At 49.7% G+C, this 25,110-nt stretch overlaps 1 protein-coding gene across 12 annotated transcripts in view; it reads left to right on the top strand.

Annotated features, from left to right (window-relative positions):
• Positions 1–25,110, top strand: part of CHST15 (carbohydrate sulfotransferase 15) — an 84,178-nt gene that overhangs the window by 30,030 nt on the left and 29,038 nt on the right. For 9 of the 12 annotated variants that reach the window (XM_047762621.1, XM_047762611.1, XM_047762618.1 and 6 more), the window contains 3 exons: positions 17,130–18,159; positions 19,049–19,388; positions 21,284–21,430. In XM_047762621.1, the coding sequence (XP_047618577.1) occupies positions 17,617–18,159; positions 19,049–19,388; positions 21,284–21,430 (1,030 nt within the window). In that variant the 5' untranslated portion in view covers positions 17,130–17,616. Of the gene's footprint in view, positions 1–15,475; positions 15,728–15,758; positions 15,873–17,129; positions 18,160–19,048; positions 19,389–21,283; positions 21,431–25,110 lie in introns of those variants that run through there. The other 3 variants (XM_047762610.1, XM_047762619.1, XM_047762622.1) reach the window with 3 other exon arrangements.

The following is a 25,110-nucleotide window of genomic DNA, read 5'->3' as shown; positions in this document are numbered from 1 at the left end:
TCCTGGGGTTTTGTGGCGTATGCTGGGAAACTGTAGACTGAGTGCATTCAGAAATTTGCCTGAAGGGCTTGTAAGAGCTGAAAATGGGTAAAAACAAAACAAAATGGAAAGAAAACAAAACCTCTGGCCACAGATAAGGATCATATAATTTACTAAGACGTATCATTTTGGTGTTTTCTTAAGTATGGAAGCTAATTTTGAAAGGCAGGGAGGCACTTTTGAGCTTGGCAGGGGTGAGATCCAGTGCCAGGCCCTCTGGGGCCGTGGCTTCTGCCCCAGCAGAACTGGGGGCAGGCGGGGACCATTCCTCTCTGTGGGTGTCAGGAATCTGGGGCTGGCAAGCCCTGGGCCAGCCCACCAAACAGCCCCTCTGTGGAAGCCAGTGCCAGCTGCAGGCCCGAGAGATGCCAGGAAATGGGTTTTCAGTGCCATAAGGACTAATCTTAGAGAGGCAGAATTTGAAAACCTGCAGAGTTGAAAATCCTATTTTAAATATCCCCCCTCCCCCCAATCTATTGGGAATTCTCTGTTTAGACTGCGCTGTGCTTATGAATGTGTTGCCTGCTTCCTGCCTGCCTTTCTGACTGTCTTTCTTTAGGAAATGATTGTAGAAGTGAACAGAAGAGGCATTCTTGCCTTCATGGGGCTTCGAGTCCAGTGGTCAAGGCCGATGCCGGTCCAGCAAGCACACACCAGGAGAAGTAGAAGGAGGGAGTTCCCGTTGTGGCTCAGCAGATTGAGAGCCTGATGGCGTCTCTCCGAGGATGCAGGTTGGATCCCTGCCTTTGCTCTTTGAGTCAAGGATCCAGTGTTGCCCCAAGTTGTGGCATAAGTCACAGGTATGGCTTGGAACTGGTGTTGCCCTGGCTATGGTGCAGGCCTGCCACTGCAGCTCCCATTCAACCCCCAGCCTGGGAATTTCCATATGCTGCAGATGGGGCCTTACAAAGAAAAATAAAAAGTGAGTTCCCCATCGTGGCACAGTGGAAATGAATCTGACTAAGAACCATGAGGTTGTAGGTTCCATCCCTGGCCTCACTCAGTGGGTCAAGGATCCGGCATTGCCATGAACTGTGGTATAGGTTGCAGATGCCGCTCGGACCCCACATTGCTGTGGCTCTGGCATAGGCCGGTGGCCACAGCTCCGATCAGAACCCTAGCCTGGGAACCTCCATATGGCACGGGTGCAGCCTTGAAAAGCAAAAAAAAAAAAGTAGAAGGGATTTGATGGATTTATTTTTCTCAACTGACTAGAGCAGTTCTTGATAGAAAGTCAGCTACAAAGATTTTTTTTAAGTCTGAGTTTAAAAAAATTTGAGACTGTTTTTTAGGCCAGGAAGAAGTCTTCCCTCTCCAGATAAGTCCTGACCTTCCTAAAGAGGCCTGAAGGTTTTCCAGATCTTTATGGAAGAGGTTCCGCCCTGTGGTTAATTCCAAGAGGTTTCGTGTTTACTCGTTCGGGTAGAACGGAGTTCCTAGAGCGGCTCTTGCTGCCCAGCTTCCTTTCCTCTTCCCACTCTGCAAGCTCCTTTGCATCAGCGAGGGGGGCGTGGAGGGCTCTGCAGCATCTTCTCGGGCCCCAGAGAAACGGAGCTGTTCTCAGAGAACACACCTTTGTTACAGTGTTGATTGAATGTCCACCTCTCCAGCTTCAAGTATCAAAGCTTGGAGGAATTATCTGAAAGAAATCACTTGCCGCCAAACTCCTTCAGCACATCTCTGCTTAATGGAGAAGCGAACTCCTTTCGATAGACGGGACGTATCTGTGTTCAGCATCTCGGGTGACGTGTGCCTATAAATAAATACTCACTCGACCTATTTATTTTAGAGGTTGGGAATCTGGATTTCAGACTTGAGAGGAGTTGTTGGAAACTGGGTCTCTTCTAAGAGTGTCAAGCAGGTTAGAAGGATTTGAAACTGTCTTTGAAACGAATTGATTAATTATTTTTATAATTTATCAGTTGACGCCTAAAGAGCTTTATGTTGCCATTAGTTTAACTGATATGACTGCATATATTTTGGTTTTGTTAACTGTGTACTTTTTTTTTTTTTTTTGCTTTTTAGGGCTGCACTCTCGGCATGTGGCGGTTCCCAGGCTAGGGGTCAAATCCGAGCTGTTGCTGTCCGCCTACACCACAGCCACAGCAACGCAGGATCCGAGCCGTGTCTTTGAACCACACCAGAGCTTGAGGCAACTCTAGATCCTTAACCCACTGAACGAGGCCGGGGATCAAATCCGAAACCTCATGGTTCCTAGTCAATTCATTTCCACTCCACCACAATGGAAACTCCTCTTTACTTTTTTTAAGGTTGTACTCCATTTATAGTTATCAAATATTGGCTAAAACTACCATTAAAAAACTAGTTTCTGGAGTTCCCGTCGTGGTGCAGTGGTTAACGAATCCGACTAGGAACCATGAGGTGGCGGGTTCGGTCCCTGCCCTTGCTCAGTGGGTTAACGATCCGGCGTTGCTGTGAGCTGTGGTGTAGGTTGCAGACGCGGCTTGGATCCCGCGTTGCTGTGGCTCTGGCGTAGGCCGGTGGCTACAGCTCCGATTCAACCCCTAGCCTGGGAACCTCCATATGCCGCGGGAGCGGCCCAAGAAATAGCAACAACAACAACAACAACAACAACAACAAAAGACAAAAGACAAAAAAAACAAAAACCAAAAAACTAGTTTCTTATCTGGGTCTCTTCTTCAGTCTGTTTTTTTTTTTTTTGTCTTTTTGCCATTTCTTGATCTGCTCCCAAGGCATATGGAGGCTAGGGCTCAAATCGGAGCTGCAGCTGCCGGCCTACGCCAGAGCCACAGCAACGCGGGATCCAAGCCACATCTGCGACCTACACCACAGCTCACAGCTCATGGCAACGCCAGATCCTTAACCCACTTAGCAAGGCCGGGGATCGAACCCGAAACCTCATGGTTCCTAGTCCGATTCGTTAACCACTGAGCCATGCCGGGAACTCCAAGGGTCTCTTCTTCAATCTAAAAACTAGTTCCTGGAAATCCTGCTGTGGCTCAGCAGGTTGAGAATCTGACTGTAGCATCTTGGGTCACTGTGGAGGCGTGAGTTTGATCCTGGGCCTGGTGCTCTGGGTTAAAGGGTCCAGTGTTGCCACAGCTGTGGCACAGGTGGCAGTTGTGGCTCAGATTTAATCCCTGGCCCAGGAGCTCCATATGCCGTGGGTGTGGCCATAAAGAGGAAAAAAAAAAAAAAATTTAAACCCTGAAAACCTAGTTCTTGGCTCCGGGTGCCCTAGTGGGACCAGCATTTTTGCTGCCATGTCACCTTGGGAAATGGCCCATTTCAGTCTTTTTGAGATGTTGCTGACATGCAGCCTTTGCAGCTTTCCTTCTTCCTGCCTTGCATCCCGACGTGGCTGGGTAGCCCAAGCAAGAGACCATATTGCTGAGCCGGAAGCCTGTTTGCAGACATGGCAGAGGGAGAAGGAAGAGAAATGGGGGAAGTGGTAGTGGTTTGGCTGCTATTGCTGGAGTGCTTGGAGTTGGCGGCACCCTAAGAGGCATTTGCATGGATCACCCCTTTAATCCTCACGTGAGCTCTCAGGTAGAGCCGTTGTCTCCATTTGACAGATGAACAAACTGAGGCTCAGAAAATGGGAAAGCAATTTGCCCAAGGGCACAGAGCCAACAGACAGATGTGTGTGTGTGTCTTTGTGTGTGCGTGTGCGTGTGTGTTCACACACTTCTGGGGTGTGGACTTTCATTGTTGGTCCCTGCCACCTGCTACTCCTTCAGTGCCCATTCCCTTGTGTGTGTAGCCGTGTGAATCGGGATCCTGCGTCAAAGGAGTCAGAGGCTCATTTGGCATCAGCACGTGGTCAGTCACGAGATATTGTCCTCCAGGGTCCCACTGTCCTTTCTGTTTCTTGTCCCCTGGTGCTCTTTCGGATTGTGCGTGTTTCTAAACACGGATGCCCACCCACTCTGGGAATTCTGTGGTCGGCTCTGGAATGCCCATGGCCGTGGCAGAGAGGCAAGGGAGATGTCCCCCTTGGCCTCACTCCCAGGCATGTGGTTCTTGGTTAAAGAGAAAGTGGATTTTTTTTTTTTTTTTAACAGAAGAGCATTATAGTATGTCTGGTGGGAAGATACTGTTAATTCAAAGATAACTTGTGAAGTGAGGGGGTGAAACTTGGCTGTAACGTCCCGCATAGCACTTTGATAAACCCCTTTCATGCCATGACACCTTGTCTTGTACCACCCTGTGGCCTCATTGGCCATCCCCCCAGGCTATCTGAGCTGGGGGGCAAGAGGGCACCCCTTTTCAATAGATGAGGAAACAGGCTCAGAGATGGGAGTTCATGCCCTGGGGGCCTTGGTCCAGTCCATTTCTCTTTGCCACCCCTGTTTAGTCAACATTTATTATTATGGGTTCACCTTTCTTACTTTGGGGTTACAAAAGTAATATTCTATGTGAGTAAAATTGGGAGCAAAGTGATCGGAAACTTAATGTGCCTGCAGGTCCCACACTCCCTGCAGGGAGGGGCAGTTTGGGCTTCAGCTTGTGTTGAAATCCAGCTCTGCCACCTACTTGCTGTGTGATTTAGGACAAGATGCTTCACTGCCCAGAGCCTCAGTTTTCTTACCTACAAAATGGAGCGATTACATCTGCCTTTAGCATCGCCTGGAAGTAGATGAGAGGCAGGGAGTCCCTGCCTTGGAGCAGGTGTTCAGCTGCGGTTAGTTCTCCCCCCCTCCCCCGCATCCCACCCCATATCAGTGCTTCTCAAATTGGTCTCTAGGGGCTCACACAGGCAGAAGATAATAAGTTCTCACTGGAGTTGCCCTGGGCTGGCCCTAAACAGCTTTCAGACAGCCATGAAGCTGCAACTCTGTACAGATTTTGTATCCCTTAGTGATGTGTCTGAATATAACTTAATTTTAAACAATGTTTTCAATGTTTCATTTATTTGGCCATGCCTGTGGCAGGCAAAAATTCCCAAGCCAGGTATCAAACCCAAGCCACAGTGGTGACAACTCTGAATCCTCAACCACTAGGCCATCAAGGAACTCCTGAAACGTTTAAATATTTTGAACATGTAAGCTTCAAATTGTCCTGGAGCTTTCTGCAGCTCCTGGCACAGCTCCCTCATACAACTAGGGGGTTGGCACGCTTCCCCACAGACCGGGGGTCTACACACCCAAGCCAGGGTCGGTGTTGGAGTCCAGGTCCTTGTCACATCTAGCAAGGGCTGGGCTTGTTCGTGGGCAGATGGTGAATGTTCTGGAGAAATCCCAGATGACATTGTAATTCTGTCAGATCGCTCACTCTTTCCATCCAAAGGAAATACGTTCCAAAGAAGTGTTTCCAGGCGGTTCTTCTCATTCAGGGGTTAACCAGATTCTTATTTTGCTTATCTTTGGAAATAAAACAATGTTTAAAACTATTCAGATCAGGAAGGCCATCTGGTGGGGAGTACGCAGCTGCTCCCCGTTCAATAGTACCCCCTCTAATTTATTCATTGTAGGGGGGCCGGTGTACATCTGCAAACTCATTATTTGCAGTTGGTTTTGAACACGAGTGCTCTGCTTCTAGGCAAGACCTCTCTCCTCTGCCCGTCCTGATTGACGTCTGGCTTGGGCATCTCCTGCTGCTCGGCGGCCTTTTCACTCTTTCTGAAGTCACATCAAAGCATGTGAGGGGTGACAGACACCCTGCTCCTTTTGGTCCTGATACGTGGTCTCTTGCATTATACTCGGAGTCACTTCTTTGTTCATTGTCCTATTTGTGTTAAGGAAAATTGTTGGGAGGCAACTAGAATCCACCTGTCATCTTTGCAGTCCAGTTGTACAAAAGCTAAAATGACCTCTAGTCTAAAAATGTGTCACTTTCCCCCTGCTGGTAGTTAAGGTTTGTCATTGCAGGAGTTTGAAGCCTTGAAAGCACGCACCAAGAATAATAAGAATTGATCGCATACCTGGGTCCTGAGATCACTGGATGATGTGACAGTGTGTCATACTTTGAGAAGAAGAGAATGAGGGTCTAAGTGATGCCAGGTTTGCTTACGGTCACATGGCTGGTTAAGAGGGGTGGCAGGTGCTCTGCCCAGGCCTTTTGAGCCCAGACCCACTCTGTCTCCTGTACTCTAAGTCATAGAGTGGAGGAGGGGTGCAGCATTAAATATTAAATTCACCTGTAAAATGGGAGTATGCATTGTCTTTTCCTCGTAGATTTTCACCATGTATAGACAGACTAATCCATATAAATCCCAGCATGGTGTCTGGACACCAGAAAGCCTTCACTAAATGCTAGCTCATGTCACTTTTCTTGCTGTTGTCGCTAAATGGTAAGACCCCTTTTCTGGATTTCTTCCTTCACTCATTAATTTTAAATCTATTCAGTAAATGCCCTCCCTATTCTAAGGCACGGTTGATACAGGAAGTAGGCAAATCTAGTTCCTACACTGATTGGACTTCAGGGTTGAGCATCTCTGGATTCTGACCTTGCAGAGCTGATAGTCCAGCGGCACAATCACCAAACTCCAGTCACACCTCTTTGCCTGGGAGACAGTGTGGGGCTGGGGGAAGGCCGACCTTGCTCTTCTTGAGCCGCATGTTCTGAGCAGGTTTCTCCCAGAGCTGGGGTCAGTCATGACAATGGGATGCAGGGAGAAGCCACAGGTTTTGCAGCCAGAGAGACCAGCAGTTGGCTAGCCATGGGACTCCAGATGTATTTTCACCCTGCTGTGCCTCCGTTTCCTGCATGTAGCTTGAGGGTCACAGCGCTGACCGCAGGAGGGTTGCCATCAGGAAGGGACCTGGCATGGGGCTTAGCACATGGCAGGTGCTGGACCTACGTTTCTTGCCTTCTCTTTTCCCCATCTCTGGGGTCACTTAACACCCTGAACTGGGCCCATGATTTGAAATAGACATCCCAGTCTGCACAAAGAATGATCTTTTTTTTTTTTTTCTTTTCTGCTTTATACGGTAACACCTGCGGCATATGGAGGTTCCCAGGCTAGGGGCTGAATCAGAACAGCAGCTGCCAACCTGCTCCACAGCCATATAGCAACGCCAGATCCGAGCCATGTCTGCGACCTACACTGCAGCTCAGGGCAACGTCAGGATCCTTAATCCACTGAGCGGGGCCAGCCAGGGATGGAACCGCATCTTCGTGGATAGTAGTCGGGTTCGTTACTACTGAGCCACAACGGGAATTCCTGATCATTCACTTCGAATTTCAAATGCCTTTCAACAGATTGCACTTTGCTTCCGTCACATGCTTTACATCACAGGACTGGCCTTGCTTCTTGCCGAGAGCCACGTGGGTGGGCGGGTTTCACAGCAAACTCTGAAAGCTCGTCTCAGGTTGTCTCTGATGGGAAGAACCATCATCATAGATGTACAGGCTTGAGTGGAAAAATCTAGGACCTCCATCTAGCACCCATTGGAATTACCACTGGAAATAATGAAATGAGTGCTTAGAAATAGTATTTCCCTCCATTTGGTTTCAGAAAAAGAGCTGCGTCGGTTGTGCCCCTGAGACCCTTAGAATGTCTGCACGTTGCAGTCACTGGGTGATGGTGCAGCGTGAACACGCTGGCAGCGTCTTGCCCACCTGCCCCTGATCTTTCTGTGCATTTCAGAGAGAGGCATCTGGCTGGGTCTTGTCCATGCATCTGGGCATTAGACAGCAAGCTGGAGCAGGTTACCCGCTGGGAGAGTGAGCTGTCCTGGAGGGTACTAGAAAGATCTGCCCTCCTGCATTCAGCTATCAGAGATCCCAGGGTCAGCAGGGCAGCCCTGCTTGGTGGGGTGTGTTTCCAGCCCTGGGAACCAGTGCTGGTGCTCCCAGCTCTGCAGATGCAGAGGGGCGGGTGGGCTCTGCGGCTGTCCTTGAAGTGGGACCTATAATGCTGAAGGTGGGTGCTTTTCTGGAGCCTCTGGAGCCTTTGTTCTGGAGTTAGATGGGATGGTCCATGGGCCTGGGCTGGGCACTTTTCCTAGCTGTAGCGTCAGCCAACACAGTGCCCTGTACACCACAGTCCTTAATAGACATGTGCAGACTGGTGTGGGCTGCTAATAAGGGCAAACGCTCTATGGGTTTGGGGGTTCCTCGTCTAGCTTCTTGGCCTAGCCTAAAGCAAAGGCTGGGCCAGCTTTTCAGTGCTCGCTGCAAAACTGCTGGCTTCTTAGCAACCCTGCAAGACATAATAGATGATGACAGTGGGTTTTTATTGGGGAGGAGTTCATTTCAAATCGTACCCGCCTGAGTGTTAGGGCTGAAAGGGGCAGTTAGTCCCTTCTCCATAGTTTGCATACAAGGTTCAGGCTCAGAGATGCAAGGGCTTGTCTGGGGTTACCAGCCAGGTGAGTGTCAGGTCTGGTCGGGGACCACGCTGGGGAATCTCAGCTCAGGGACCACACCCCGTAGCTCACGGCCTTGTTGGAGAGGTGCCACCTTTGTGGCTCTGAAGTTTCAGAGGGCTGTGGAAGCCACCAGCTCAGTCACAGAGTCCAGGCTTGTCCCTTTGATGACCAAGAACCAGAGGGTTGAGGCTGGGCTCCGGCCCCGCCATCCTGAGTGTGGACCCTTCCCATCCTCTCGCCATCTTAGCTTCAGTGTTTGTCAACCGATGGGTGGACCAGCCGCCCTCCTTCTGAACGTCCTCTCCTCCCCTTGCCCCATGCTTGGCGCCAGGCCAGCCCCTGCCAACCTTGCCCCTGGTGCTGTCCCTGTTGCCCTTCATACCTCGAAGCTGGGGAGACGCGACCGGGTGATGAAGAGCCTGGGTTGAGATGGTTTAGGACTTAGTGCCCGGGGACTCAAGGCAGCACTGTGTTGCCTCCCCTGTCACCTCCCCACTGCGCCCTGGGGCTCCCTGTCCTGTATCTCTGAGTAAGACAGCAAATCTGCTCTCGAGGGAGCGATTCCTGAAGGGATGCTCTGGGATGAACTTCAGGACTGTCCAAGGCCAGGCCGGCGCAGCAGGGCAGAGGTTCAGGTGGGCAGGCGAAGCCTGGGATCAGGACCCCGGGTCTCTGGAATGAGCGGTGTGTCCTTGGGGAGGCATCGCATTGGGCCCCGTTTCCTCATCTGTAAACGGCAGGCCTGGATGTGCAGCACCTGCAGGTCTGGTCTGCTGGAGCCTGCTCAGTGGCTGACCTGGGCCCCCCTGCCCACCACCATCTTCGAGGTGCTCCAGACTTTGCGTAGGGAGAGGGGCTTTGCATGCAGCAGCAGTCCCCAGGGCTTCCCTGGTGGGTTTCCTTCTTCTGTCCCCCACCCCCCGCCGTCTATAAAGAGGTGGCTCACTTATCCCAGATCTTTAGCCCTTCGGGATGGGCATGTCTCTCAGAAGCTGACCCTTTCTGGTGAGAGTGAAGCAAGTGATGGGGGGATGATCATTCTGGCTGGATGATCACTTCCCCGGATGCACCTGCCCAGGTCCCAGCCTCTCCCGGGCTCCCTAGCCTGGTTATCAAGGCATCTAAATGATTTCAGTCAGCCCTACATTTTGGTTTGTTGGCTGGCCCACCACATGTGATCCCTGGGCCAGGGATCTAGCCGGTGCCACAGCAGTAAACAGAGCCACAGCAGTGACAATGCCAGATCCTTAACCCATCGAGCCACCAGGGTATTCCGTCCCTGCTTTTTTGTATCCCATTTCTTCTATAAAACTAGGCTGTTTGTCCCCTGTCTGTGTGTCTGCCTCCAGCTGCCACCTGCCCCTTCTTGCTCATTCCTTTGGATTAGTTGCAGGCAGGAAAATTGGACACCTATGCCTAGAGCTCCATAAACATGGAAAGCAGGTAGCCTGGACTGAAGGCCTGAGGGCCTCTCCCATAGTAATACAGAGAATACATGTCATTTATGGAGGCTCGCTGTGTGCCAGATGCAGGGTTAAAGCATTTTGTAAGTGTGATCTCATTTCCTCGTCATACCCATGCTGAGAGAAGATAGTTTCATTCCCATTTGACAGATGAGGAGAACATAGTCACAGATGGTAAAGACTTGCCTGAGATGGTAAACCTGGCACAGACTGGTGTCGGATTCAAATGCAGCTCCGCCTCGCTCCAAGGCCCAAGAGGCTTTATTTTGACAGCTCAGAGAACATTTTTTTGCTACATCCCAACTTTCTACCAAGTTGCACATCCTTTGGTTTTCCAGGGCCAGATGCGAAGGAGGAGCCGGCTACACATCTGGAGATGTGATCTCAGAGAAAATGCCTGTTTCTTACGGCTGTATTTTATGTAACGAAACAATCGTTTAGAATGTATTTTCCATGCTGTAAAGCATGTGAAGGGGTCATCCCTAACAAATACAGAGTTGATGATGAACTTGATAATATACAGTCAAATATGCTCTAAAAATAATTTTAAAAAACTTGTAGCTCCAGGGGAGTGGCTAGAAGGGGCAATGCGACCCCTCGCCTGGGAACTTCCATATGCTTTCCTAAAAAGCGAAAGAAAAAACAAAAACAAAACAAAACACCAAAAACCCCACCCGTGTTTCATACGACACACACTTTGAGGGAGCCAGGAAGAGCCTGCAGGTCACAGTTTGAGAATCCCCGTTTCAGACGAGCACAGATGAGTCGCCTTAGTCGTAAGGAGAGGTGACATCTGTTAAGGAAACCACAAGAACAGGCTGTAGGAAGGGCTTGCTCAAGGAGAGGAAGCAAGGAAGAAATTAGAGTGACTCTAAAAATAGGCAAGGAGGAAGGTTCTTTATCAGGGAGGGGGGATTGTGGGGGGAGTCGTCCCATAGCTAAAACGTAACAGCTGCCCGAGAATAAAAAATGTAACTTTGCCAGAGAATAACCCGGTATGGGACATTTGGGTAAGTTTGTCTTGATTTGGGAACAGCTGCCATCTGGGATTCCAGCATTATTTTGGCATAACTGCTTGTGGCTAGTGGTAGAATCGGAGCCACAGCTGCCAGCCTCTGTCACAGCCACAGCAATGTCAGATCCAAGCTACATTTGCAACCTATACCACAGCTCACGTCAACGTCGGATCTTTAACCCACTGAGCGAAGCCAGGGATTGAACCTGCATCCTCATGGATACTGGTTGGGTCTGTTACTGCTGGGCTGCAGCAGGAACTCTTATTTTTTGGAGCTCTTAAATGTATACTTATTCTGGCTTAGCTCAGTTAAATCTTTTGTTTGTAATCTGTAGAAGAGTATATCCGTTAGCTTTTATCCCATAACCAAAGCCCCCAAAACTCAATGACTTAAAACCACCAACCCTTTATGAGTTCTCACGTGTCTATAGAGATTGATTGGGGTTGAGCAGGGTATCGGCTGCTCCGGGTTGGGCTCCGCCAGGTGGCTCTGGTCCCTGTGTCTCCTGCCCCCTCAGGGTCCAGTCACCACGTTCTCCCCACAGCGATAATAAAGGTATAGAGGACAGGTGAATGCAGGCGACCTGCCATAAGGCCTGGGCTTGGCACTGGCACACTGTCACTGCTGCCTCATGCCGTTGGCCAAAGCAGTTTCCAAACTCAAGCCAAAGGGCAGAGAAATGCGTTCCATTCCTTTGCTTGGAGGACCTGCAAAGTCATTTGTGTGGTGAAGGGTGTGAATATAGGAGGGGATGAGAAATTGGAACCAAAATGCAATCTGCCATGAATAATAATAAACTGCTACTTACCAAGTGCTTACTGCGGGCCGGGACTATGGGTACATAATAGTAGCTAACATTGCTTAGCCCTTACTATGGGCCAGACCCTCTTCTACACACTTGACACGAATTGGTTCACTTGATTCTCCCAGCAACGCTGTGATATAGACCCTAACGTTACCCTCAGTTTACATCCAGGGAAACAGTGGGGTTCCCGTTGTGGCTCTGTGGTAACGAACCCGACTGGCATCTATGAAGACGCAGGTTCCATCCCTGGCCCCCCACTCAGTAGGTTAAGGATCGGTGTTGCTGTGAGCTGTGGTGTAGGTGGCAGACACAGCTGGGATCTGGCGTTGCTGTGGCTGTGGTGGAGGCCAGCGGCCACAGGTCCGATTCCACCCCTAGCCTGGGAACATCCATATGCCCCAGGAGTGGACCTCGAACGAACGAACAAACCAAAAAGCAAGGACACATCCAAGGAGGAGAGAGGTTTGGCAATTTGCTCAGGGTCAAGGCCAGATCACTCCCCTCCAGCACTGCATGTGACCTGTTACCATCAAAGACGGTGCAAGTCACTTGAGTGGCTTGTCTGAAGTCACCAAGTAGGCACGCCTCTGGCATCCTGGCCCAGGGCGACTGGCTGTAGTTGTCCCTCTGTGCTCTGGGCCAATGAGGGTTCATTGAGGAATGTAGCTTTGCTCTGTTTACTGACCGTGATGTGATCAAAAGCATGAGATGCAGGTGTGAGACTGAAACCCATCATCTGTTGTTTGTACAGGACGCTCCAGTCCGGTTCGCTTTCTTCTGGGTCTCAGCAACAAACCTAGGCTATTTTTGAGCTAAATGTGAAAAACCTTCCTTTTGCCACTTGTTGATTAATATTCGTCAAAAAATGTATTTCCAAACGCATAGCCCGAAGAGAAATGTCAGCCATTAGACATACTAATCAGTGAAGGTTTTGTGTTTTAGTAAAGGTTAATTAAGACCCATCAATTTCTTTTTCCTTGGAAACATTAAAGTAAAATAATGTAATTAGCTATTTTTCCTTCTCTACTCCCAGGGGGCAGATGTAAATGTTCTACTGAAACGAAGCTATTTATTTAAATCCACCCAGATTCCTTTTGAAGTTTTGTATATCTTTCTTCTGCTGTATCAGCTTATAGCTACAATAATTTAATAAGTTTTTCCTGGGGTGAAATTGGATGCCCTTTATCGATCTTACACTGAGGGGGCATTCAATTACTTAATCTGAAGTGCTCTATCTGGGTCTCTCGATTACAATTTTGTTATAAATGGCTTGCTAATGATGCTTGGGGTACATAGGTTAATAGGGGCCATGCTAGCCAGGGCTGGAATTGAACACTTTCTATTTGGGGACCAGTTATTTGATCCCTTACTGCGGTACCAGGTTCCCCACTACTAGAGCTGCATCCACGGGGCACAGCACTGGGCCCAGGCTGGGGAGCACTCTCACTGAAATGTAGCCCGCGCCAAGGGCCCTGTCTAATCTGAGTCCACTGGCACCAAAGTGTTGGACATTCCAGACAGGCTAAGGCAGCGGGCACGCATTGCTTGTTTCTTAAGCAAGAATAACCAGAGTGTTAGGTTTCTGAATGATTGTTCGTGGGGTAATTTGTGGCACATGGAAAAGGCCAGTCCAGGAACAAAGCGGCCATCTGTCTTTCTTTCCGTCCTGTCACTTGAATTTGGTTGTTCTTCATCGAGTTATGTTGGTTCATAGTTATATGTCATGATCCTTTGGACAGAATACACAGTGTGCACCCCTCTTTACGCTGCAGCAAACCCCAGCCCTGACCCGGCCCTCCAGGCGAATCTGTCCCCCTCTCCCCCATTCTCCCATCTACCCTCACCCTCCGCCTGCCCCGTGGCCCAGGGTCTGCCCTCCTGGTCCCTGGGAGCTCTGATCTCTAACTTCTCTTCTTCACAGGGGCTTGGCTTCCCTGCGCCCCACGTGGCTTCCGTCTCATCATCCAGATGTCCCCTCCTAAATTAGGTCTTCTCCGGCCATCCTCTCTACTCTGCCTCCCCTTCCGCCAAGGAAGCAGTTCTCGCCTGGGAGTGGAGGCTAAGGATGCTGCTAACCATCCTCCAGGCATGGAACAGCCCCGACCGCAGAGAGTGATCTGGCCCGGGTGCAGCCTTGAGAGCCCCTGTTCTATCGATTTCATTGTCTTCTCCCTTTGTCTTTCCTCCTGGCTTCTGTCGGCATCCAAGAGGATGTTACTCATTTGTGGCTTTTTTATTGTCTGTCGCCCTGCTGCCCTTTCTGGTCGAATGAATATAAGCTCTGGGTGAGGAGAAGGCCTCCCTGCCATGGTCACTCCTGCACCCCTGCCGCCCAGTCAGAGGGGGTGGTCTGGCAGCTTTGAAGTCCCAGGCCCTGTACTTAAAGGGCTCGTGGCAATGTACTCACTTGGTCATGGGACCATTATTTATTTATTTATTTATTTGTTTATTTATTTATTTATTTATTTATTTATTTATTTTTTGTCTTTTAAGGGCCGCACCTGCGGCACATGGAGGTTCCCAGGCTAGGGGTCCAATCGGAGCTGCAGCTGCCGGCCCACACCACAGCCACAGCAACGTGGGATCTGAGCTGTGTCTGTGACCCACACCACAGCTCACGGCAACGCCAGATCCTTAACCCACTGCGAGGCCAGGGATCGAACTCACAACCTCATGGTTCCTAGTCGGATTCGTTAACTACTGAGCCACGATGGGAACTCCGGGATCATTATTTTTAATCAAGTATTTGACAGACTGGCCATATGTTCTGGTAAAACTTGTAAATGTAAGAGAGTTTTATGTTTTTTCTCAAAAAGAGCTCCTTCCCCCACAAGGGGTAGTGGTTCCCACACCAATAGAATCCCCGACTCTCCGGATGCCAGCTGGGGGTCCTACAATTCAGGTGAATTCTGGTAGTAACCCCTGGAATTAGCAGACCACATGGTTAAGAGCTTCGTCCTCTGAGACTGCACCCCATTCAGGAGCCACTCACAGGTCTTGGGTTCCCCGGCTACTCACACTTCTGTCCTAATGGGCTGCAAATTCCGAAGTTCCTACAACCCCGCCTCAGGTTCCACATATGGGAGTTCCCAGGCCAGGGATCAGATTCCAGACACAGTTGTGACCAGGATCATTAACCCACGGTGCCAGCCTGGGGATTGAACCTGCATCCTGGCACAGCAGAGACACTGCTGATCTGTTGCGCCACAGTGGGAACTCCCCGAGTGTTTATTTTAAGGCTCTGAAGGCATCTAGAATTGTCTCCCCAGTCCTCTGCTCCCCGTCTTGTGTTTAAGAAGGGAGCTGTGGAGGCGGAGGTCTGGCTGGAGGGTGCGGCCTGCCCAGGGGACAGATGCTCCAGCTGACTGTGTCCCAGGGCTGCTCTGTGGAGACTGTCGGTGTCTTCCCCCCCCCCCCCGCCCCCGCCACTCCTGTTTATTTATTTATTACTTGTAATAGGAAACCTTTGTTCTTGTTGAAGAATGTTTTGCCCATTCTGTTGGGTCCAGATTTTGTACATTCTTGCCTTGGAGCTTCAAAGACCATGTTTGGGGGAAAATCTAATTAGGTCTTCTGCAGCCAGAGGGACGGAAGAGTGCGAGCTGGCTCCCTGTTGTGATCCTGGTTGGAGTCTCATGTCAACCCCGCTTGGCCTTGGCCTTGACGTTTTCTTGGCTGAGCGATGGGCTTTTTCAAGCAGGGAGCATGCCCTTTTGTTTCCTTGGTTTGGGAGGATTGCTTGTACCAAGGGATGAGTCCGGGGTGGGTGAGCATGCAGGAGGCGGAGGGTTGGGCCTTGAGGCTCCCGGCACATCCCCCAGCTGCTGGTGGGGATGGGGGGGGTGGCGAGCCCGAGGTGCTGGCCTGGTTCTAGGGAGTTTGCTCCCACAGCCCCCACCCCTCTGCGTGTCTTAGAACTGCTCTGGCCCTATCTCAGTCTCTACTGACTAGCATTCCTCAAACTGCTTCCTGGGGATATGAGTGAGAACTCCATGGCTGATGATGTTTTGGAAATGTTGTGTAGTCGCTTCTGCTCCTGTGGATGCACACTGAGAAGTCCTGCTAGAAAGAAGTCTGTGTCATTTGGGCTTCTCACCTTTTCTCCAGGTAATCGAAGGACTTGAAGACCTATCAACCCCATGCAGGATATTTTTCTGGAAGATGTTTTAGGAAACTGCTTGGCTATTGCTTGGTCATTGTGTTTTGATAAAACCTGGGCCTTTCGGTTCAAGGGAAGGGACTGTTTCTGCTGGTGAGTTCTGGTACTTCAACCCAATACAAGGGGGCTCCATGCAGGGTTAGGTAATACCTCCTTCTCCGGGGACCGTAAGGATTGTTGGAGGTGGGGTGTGCAGACTTGGGGTGAACCTGCCACCCTTGGGTAATTCTCAGGCACTAAGAAAAAATAATGTGATGGGAGCTCCCACCTTTGATTCTACTTCAGCTGTTCTTGGCATTCACTGATGATTTAAAAAAACATAATCGTGAGAGTCATTGATGATGCTATTATAACTCATGCTCTCTACCTCTTATGAGATGCCAAAGGAGTAGAGGCGTTACGCAAACTCTCCACATGCACTAATTAATTTAGCACTTGTTACACACTTAAAAGAGTTACTTTTATCCTGATTTTACTGATGAGGAAAGCAGAGCTCAGAGAGGTTATCACACAGCTGGCTGGGTTAGCATTGCTGGAAGCTAAGTAGGTCTCCTTTTTGGCTCTTTTTACATCTATAAAGAGTGTCATTTGGGCAACGATACATTTTACAACCACAGATTTCTAGTAATGGATTTTTAAGAATCATGTTTTCCCCAGGATGATGAATGTGTAAAATTGTTTGAGGGTCTGAAGCGTTCCTTTACTCAGGGGAATACTGCATGTTGGGTTTAATTGCTTAATAACTTAAAATCAATTTTTTTATATGATACAGTCCACTGAAGGAGAGAATCATTTCAGTGTTTCTAAATTTTCATTAACTTTTGCATCCTAAACTGGTCATAAATGTTAGCTCTAGGTGAAGACACTAGTGGTGCTACTGGGAGAGAAAAAAACATTTTCTCCGCCTGCTCCCATCCTGGCCATCCTCCTTCTTGGCTTTTTTCATTGACTTAAACGTACTGACATTTCCAGTTCATCCCTTAAATTCTTAGTCACTGACTCCAAGAATCTGAGAGTGACTGCAAGTTCTGGAATTGGGGGATCCAGTCACTTAGATGAGTCAAGGCTGAGGCATTAGAGAGTCTGTGAGTTGTGCAAACCAGGAGGGGTTGGACATGGTGCTGGTGGTACTGGTATTGGGGCCACATTTGGTGGCAGAGACTGAACTCCAAAGCCAGACCTGAAACCTCTCCCTTTAACCTACGATTCTCTGTAACTTGCTTGTGACCCAACCGGCTTGGCTGAAACTTAGACGTGGAAAAGGAGCGTGTGAACTTCTCTCCTTGGAAGATGATCCCAGGGTTATCGTTATCACCGCATAATGTAATAAATCCTCTTTTTGCTGCTTAGGTAATCTGACATCTTGAGGGTTTTGTTCCCCATGAAGAGGAAACATTTCAAAGGAGCACAGGAGGTAAAAGACGGAATCTTCACGGGCTCCGCGTGGATGGCAGGCCAACCCATCCCCCACTGAGGCCATGACGTCTCCTAATCCCTTGGGGCTTTGCATGCGCTCCAGCAAGAACTCTTCCACGTCGTTCTGTGCCATGGGAAAGACCTGAAGGACAGGAAGACTTGCTCCCGATCTTGTGGCTTTTACAGAACATGACAGTTAGAGATCATTCATGGTGTCTCGCAGAGTCAAACCAAAGAACGTGCTTCCTCATTCTCTGGTGTTTCGGCCTGTGCTCGTTTTTATATTTATTTGTGCTGCTTGTGCCGTTCGACCGCCTTACATGATCAGGAGACGTCCTTCAAGTTCCAGCACCACGTGCAGGCCTCCGACTCCTCGGGGCTCGTCCATGGCTCTGGGGGCCGGCAGTTCAAGGGCATTACCATGAGGCACTGCATTAACTGCTGCATACAGTTGTCGCCTGACGACACGCACGCGCAGCAGGTGGGCTGCCGAGGAGGCCCCCATCACAGTCGCCAGGAGTGCCCCGTGTGCAAAGGAGAAAACAAAATTGTGTTTCGAGTGGACGGAAAGCAGATGAACTTGCTTGCTGTTCTCGAAGTGAGGGCCGAAGGGAACGAGAGCTGGGGTGGGTTCCTACGCTTCAAGAAGGGGAAGCGATGCAGCCTTGTTTTTGGATTGATAATAATGACATTGGTGATGGCTTCTTACATCCTTTCTGGGGTCCACCAAGAGCTGATCTCATCGCCTTTCCATTACGGAGCCTTCCCCAGCAATCCCGGCTCGACGGATGGCGAAAATCTGAGTGATACTAAAGAGCCTCATCACCCACCCTCTGTCAATAATATTTCATATGTGAAGGACTATCCAAGCATTAAATTAATTATCAACAGCATCACCACCAGGATTGAGTTCACGACCAGGCAGCTCCCAGACAGAGAAGATCTCAAGAAGCAGGAATTGCACGTGAGTAGCTTGCTGCTTATCTCCACTGACCCATTTTAAAAAGTGGATGCTCCCTTTCCTTTCAGCACCTTTGGGAACACAGGAAGAAAATGATCAAAAAGGTCTCAAGTGTACCAATGGTAATTTGACAGCCGTATGGATCCGAGTTCACTGGGAGTGCTGTGTTTACACTGTTAACACTAGCAAGGGAATTCAGTACTGAATGGTGCAGCTGGAAATGTTGAGGGGTGCTCCTTCTCATAATTCCTTTCTGGGACTTCTTGCTTGAAATGTGGTCCCGGGAGTTCCCTGGTGGCTCAGCAGTTTAAGGATCTGGCGTTGTCACTGCTGTGGCTCTGGTTACAGCTGTGGCTCGGGTTCGATCCCTGGCCTGGGAACTTCTGCATGCTGCAGGTGTGGCGAGAAAAAAAAAAAGAAAGAAAGAAAGAAAGAAAGAAAAAGCAAGCGAGCAACGAAGAAAGGAAGAAAGAAAGGAATGTGGTTCTGGCTGTAAAGTTGCTTTTTTAGATCTCTGGCATCCTGTTTCTCATCTGTCCTAATCACTATGTTTGTCTCTCATGGCCATTTAAATACACAACTTAGAAGTTCCAACTGTTTGAATTAGATTGCTCTGTGTGCATAGGTGTGTGCGGGCAAGATAATTCATGGTAGACTGGGTTTTGTCTTCACTTTATCTTCATTCTCTCCAAATTTTATTTTTACTCGTGGGTTAAGGAAAAGCACGGTCATTGGCCGTCTACTGCGTTTTGCTTGACGTTAGTATTTCTTTCGTCACCATCCAATGATACTTCAAACGCGCCCCTGTAACAAGTCTCGGGGCAGCTCCGGCTGTGGTGAGAGCGTGTTGATGCTCATGTTTTCCCCTCGCTGTGCATCTTTCCCGCTGCAGATGTTCTCAGTCATCCCCGGTAAATTTCTGCCCAATTGTAAGAGCCCCTGCTGGTACGAGGCGTTCGCGGGGAGGAACACCACCGACCCCTACCGGACCAACTCCTACGCGCTCTACTCCAAGCGCTTCCGCTCCACCTTCGACACCCTGCGCAAGGCCTTCTGGGGCCACCTGTCCCACGCGCACGGCAAGCACTTCCGCCTGCGCTGCCTGCCGCACTTCTACATCATCGGGCAGCCCAAGTGCGGCACCACCGACCTCTACGACCGCCTGCGGCTGCACCCGGAAGTGAAGTTCTCCGCCATCAAAGAGCCGCACTGGTGGACCCGGAAGCGCTTCGGTGAGTGTGCGCGCGTGCGCGCACCACGTGGCCAGGGGGCGCGGAGGGGCCTCGTGCGCCTGACGTCTTCATCCAGCAGCTTCTTACGCACACTTGGGGTTGGGGTCATGGTCAAGGTCGGGGAGGGGGTGGGGAAGCCCTGAGGCTGACCCAAAAAAAGTGCTGTGTGAGGCCCCAGAGGGGATGCGGGGCGGGGAGATAAAGAAACACACCAAGATGCAGAGTTTAGACAACTCTTTGGTTTAAGGTCCCCCCCCCAGGTAGGCATCTAGCAGGACCGGGGATCAGCTTCTGGCCACCCGGTAAGCATTTATGGAGTGCCAGTCGTGTGCAGGGCGAGGGGAAGGGTGCAGGATGGTCAGCTCATCTTGTCCTGCGGGGCCCTGGCACATGCACCACCCGGGAGGTGGTCAGGGCTGCCCTGGTGGATGTTGGTCTGGGGCTGTGTGCTCCCAGCTAACAACTGGGTGCTCTTTCCTCTAGCGCTCCCCACCCCCACCCCCCCGCACCGAGAGGAGGCAGGAGAAAGAAAGGTGGCTGCACAGGCAGGGTTTCAGCTTCCCGCTGGTTCAGCTTAGAACCGAGAGCTTGTCACTGAGCTGCTTGTGGTCTCCTTTCTCAGACCAGCCCCTCGGCCTTACAGGGTTGGAGTGAAAACACTACGGAGAAAGTTCTGGGCGACTCTGCTGACAGCATCCCTTTCCCACGGCTTGGCCCGTGGGCTGGTTTCTGCTCGCCCAGCCCGAGCCACTCCGCGGCCCTCGGGTCACTGTTTCCTCTCTTTAACCTTTTCCTCCTGCCAGGAGACGTTTGGTCACTGGAGTTCAAAGATGACAAATGCCAAAGTCCAGGCGGACCTTGAGGGCGGTTTCCATATGAAGGACCCAAGTTGCTTGGAAGGGAATTTTGAAAGTTTTCCTTAGTAGAAGCTACGTTGAGACCAACTCTTAATGTGTTTCCTGACAAAGGGCTGACTTCATCCTTTTGATGCCACTTCTGGAGTGAACAGAAGTGTCAGTGTGTCTTTTGTGGTTTGGTGGCAGCAGTTGTGGGAGCCAGGGTTTCTCTGTGCATCTGTAGGGGGCTCTCCCCTACACAGCTGACTGTTTCCCCAGTGAAAACCAGGTTCCCACAGGCAGAGGAAAGGGAGGCACAGGGGCGTGTGGGCCTCTGGTGTCTTGGTGTCCAGGCTCACCTCGAACCTCTTGCTGTTTGACCTGTGGATGTTCTCTCTCCACTTTCTCTTAACCTTGGTGGCTGTGGTTTGGGGCAGTGTGTTGTCAGTACATTTTCAGGTGAAACTTACTCAGTTCTAAGGCAAGGGGCAAATTTAGGCTGTTTGTGGTTGATGCCGGAATAACTCAGAATAACTGCCTGAGGACCACCAGTTCCCCTTGTTTGGGCGGACAGACAGGCTGCTGGATGCAGTAGAACCCCAGGAAAGTGCAGGTGGGCCCTGATGAAGAAGATGCATCTGAACTTCAGCAGACATTGTGCTCTGATGGGCGGCCCTTTCTTTTTGCTCCAGCGTGAGTTTCCTGGTGCCATTGCTACCCAGCCCCTTGAGGGCCTCACCCAGTGCATATGTTAACCAGCTCTGAGCTCTCTGGCCTTTCAAGTAGACCTGTTTCTAGTTCTCAAACAGGTGTGCCATCCTTTAATTGGCTGCTGTGCAGCTTAGCAGTGGTACATTCCAGCCCTTGAAGTGCACATGGGTTGAAAGAGGGCGGCTGGTTCGCAGACGCCCCTCCCTCTCTTGTGGCTCATTCGGCTGAGCCTTGGCTGCTGCCGCTGGGCCCTTGCACCTGACCATCCCTCAGTGGTCACTCCCTGGAGGCCACCAGCCCAGCAGTGGCAGCTTTGTTCTCAGTAACTCCTGCTTCTTGGTCTCATAGGAATCGTCCGCCTGAGAGATGGGCTGCGGGACCGCTATCCCGTGGAGGATTATCTGGATCTCTTCGACCTGGCCGCGCACCAGATTCATCAAGCACTGCAGGCCAGCTCTGCGAAGGAACAGAGCAAGATGAATCGAATCATTATCGGTATGGCTTCCGGGTAGCTCCCGAGAAGGCCCTGGGCCAGGCCCGGCCTCACTGCACCTGCAGACATTTGCATGATGCCTGCCCACGGCCATGCACTTCCCCACTGGCCATTGCTCCTACCCCCACGTACAATTTCATATTCGCTTGTGCAGCTTCTATAAAGCAGAAACGTTTAGTAGACGTTCTAGTTCTGTGGAAACTCAAGCGCACCTGAAATGGCTTTTTTAAAACGTTGCCATTTCTTTGCTTTTATTTAAATTCAGCGTGCATGCTCCATTTCTTTTCATGATCCACCCACTTGAGTAAGTTTGGATGGGGGATCATGTGTGCAAAATGAATGAATTTGTCGTCAGTTGAATTCTTGTGGCTTTTGTTCTCTGGTCACTGGGACCCTGCAAACATAGGGGCAGCCTCTCCTGAAATAGACGCAGCCCTGTTGCATCATGGGTGACTAATTGCTGTGGAGACCACTTAGGCCTTGTCAATCTAATGCTTTTAGGCACTCAAGATGAGGTGGTTTGATTAATAATCTTTTTTTTTAATTCACAAAAATGTTTTCTCAAAAACCTATTCACTCTGTTGGATTCAGCTGGGAGAAGACATTTACCTATTTAAACCTCTGAAAGAGAGAAATCAAATCACATATTTTGCTTAAGTTGGTTATCGAAGGCAGTGATTTGTTTTTTTATTCTCCTAAATTGGTTATGTTTTGATTCTCCAAATTCAGTGACTCTGTTAGCGACTACGAGGAATTGTCATTGCCCATTGGGAAGATGGCTCTTTACTTGTGACTCCCGTGTCCAGGGCCCTGATTGATTGATTGACTGATTGATTTATAACTCAAAGAAATCAAGTCTTAGGAGCCAGATGAGATCCCACCCAGGGCGAATTGGCTACTAGCTAATGATACCTTGCAGCCTTGGGTTCTAACACGCAAGTTACAAGTCTAATTCATATCTGACTTGATTCCCATACTATATGCCTCTGGAGCAATCTCATGTTTTTATGAAAGAGCTAAAAAATATGAGTCCTAAGGTCAGGAAGTAGAACCTAAGATGATGAATGAAAAAGGAAAGCTTTTGTTTGATTTCCTAATTCTGTTTACTTCTAGATTTAGAAATGAAAAATAGGGAATAAATGTACTGCTCTGACGTTTCTCTAAGGCAGAGTTTGGTGAGTTTTTCAGGAGTGGAGAGGCAGGTGGAGAGCTGGCATCTGGTCCTGAACGTGCCACCAGCCAGCTCTGTGCCATGTGACAAGTCAGTGCCATGTGACAACAGCTCAGTCTGCTCACCTGTTAAATGGGCTTTTGGACCAGATCAGTTCTGGGCTCGTTCCAGCCCTGAAATGTGATTCAGCTCTGCTTCCACTTCTTCTGGTTACATCCTTGCTAGAAGCATCTGGGTCTTTCTTCATTTTGATCAATGGGTCAGAGAGGATCTTTTCTCATTGGTTTGGGCTAATGGCTGGAGTTGAGAGGGACTCAAGGGGCTGGGTTCTCCGGACTGGGGATCTACACACGTTGAGAGGCCCCTTCCTCTGCTGACGTGCCCCCCCCCCCGCCGGCTCTGCCCTGTCAAAGCGCTTGTTTGGGGCTCTGATTCTTTATGGAATTACTGCTCTTCCCCTAGATAGAAGGTTTGAGCGAGGAGGGTATTGTCTGTGTCTTGTTTCTGTCATCTATCTCCAAGGCCAAGCTCAGTGCCGGGCATGTATTAGACACCAAGTGAGTGCTTTCTGCGTGGATGGATGCAGGATGCAGGATGGATGGACAGGTAGACAGGGGGATGGATGAGTGTAGAACCAGTTCATTTATGGGATTTGACAGAATTTATGCCAGCTTAGTTTGCGATACTTCCTGTGTGCTCATAATCTCTTCTTCATTGTAGTAGAATTTTCACAGATCCTCTGATTGACTTATTTTTCTGTGTTTTACGGTATTACATCTTTTTCGTTGTTGTTGTTGTTTTGTCTTTTGTCATTTTTTTTAGGGCTGCACCCACGGCATACGGAGGTTCCCAGGCTAGGGGTCGAGTCGGAGTTATAGCTGCTGGCCTACACCACAGCCACAGCAACACCAGATCTGAGCCGTGTCTACCACCTACACCACAGCTCACGGCAACACCAGATCCTCAACCCACTGAGCGAGGCCAGGGATCGAACCTACATCCTCATGGTTCCTAGTCGGATTCTTTTCTGCTGCGCCACGACAGGAACTCCATTATATTAAAAAAAAAAAAAAAAAACAGAAAGGAAGAAAGCTCCGAAGAGAAGTGCTCACCTGCATGTAACTGCACATCCAACAGAACAAATAGGGCCCCGCTCACGCTCTGCATTCCCCTGATGTGCTCGTCACTGATCAGAGAGATGGCGTCTTTTAGCTCTGATTTTCCCTGAGTGACTCTGACATGTATGATATAGTTCCAGTAAAATGTCCGTAAATCGAATGTATAATTGATTGATTTGCCTCGCTTTCTAAATCTCTGAAGATGTTCCAAAAAAAAAAAAAAAAGGGTCAGGAATTGGTTCCATTGTCTGAGATAGAAATTTTTTAACATTTTAATAATGATTTTTATTTTTTTCCACTATAGCTGGTTTACAGTGTTCTGTCCACTTTCTGCTGTACAGCAGGGTGACCCAGTCACACATACATGTATACATTTTTTTTCCCTCACATTATCATGCTCCATCATAAGTGACTAGATATAGTTCAAAAGATTTTTTTAAACATGTGTGTAGTGTTTTTTCTTTCTGTTTTTTAACTTTATTGGAAGTGTAGTTGGTCCTCGGTGTTGCGTTGGTGTCAGGCATACAGCAAAGTGGATCAGTCATGCATATAAATATGGCCACTTTTTTGCTCCTATAGGTTATTACAAATTATTGAGTAGATTTCCCTGTGCTATCCGCTGGGTTCTTGTTAATCACCTCTCTTGTACAATAGTGTGCATATGTTAATTCCTGGCCTCGTAGTTCCTCCCTTCCTAGTTTTAAAATCTGTGCGTTTGTTTCTGTTTTATAAATAAGTTCTTTTGTATCATTTTTTACTTGTCTGTGTCTTGGCCTCACCTCTGTTCTAGAATGTATGTCTGACATGACCGTGCTTCATTCATGCAGACCCTGAGAAAACAGGGGCCAGAATCCAGCTGCCTGTTCACCCAGTTGGCACTGAGTGAATGCCTGCTGTGTGCAGGGCGACGGGGTGGGTGAGCAGGTGGGACTGAGGTCCTGGGAGCCTTCCCGCAGAGCCTCCCCCTCTTAGGGTCTCAGGGTGTGTGCTGGGACCGACACTTGTGATCTCAGGGCAAGACCCATGAGTTTCCTAGTGAGGATGCGGGCAGCATGCAGTTTCCTGGTGAGAATCAGTGTCCCAGACGACTCCTCCATCGCTGACAATATTCGAAGGGAACCGTCGAGTGCATTCTCAGTGGACCCTTAAAATGCCGCAGAGCCGTGCGCTGTGAGAGCAAAGCTAAACATCGTGAAATGGGGAGGCCGGATGCCAGTGGAGGTTTTTGTGCACGTCCTGGAGAGGGGTGCTGGGAGGAATCGGGATGCTTGGTGTCACATGATCACCTTGATTTCCAGATGAAGGTCCTGGTCGGGGTGAGGGTGGGCACTGCGGCAGAAGGTGGTGAGCAGCCTCCTCTTCCTGGAGCCCCGTCTCCAGCGTGGCGGGCCCG

This window comes from Phacochoerus africanus, chromosome 15, assembly GCF_016906955.1.
Source record: "Phacochoerus africanus isolate WHEZ1 chromosome 15, ROS_Pafr_v1, whole genome shotgun sequence".
NCBI classification, from domain to species: Eukaryota; Metazoa; Chordata; class Mammalia; order Artiodactyla; family Suidae; genus Phacochoerus; species Phacochoerus africanus.
Note: the sequence above shows the minus strand (reverse complement) of the source record. Positions and strands in the feature narration are given on the sequence as shown.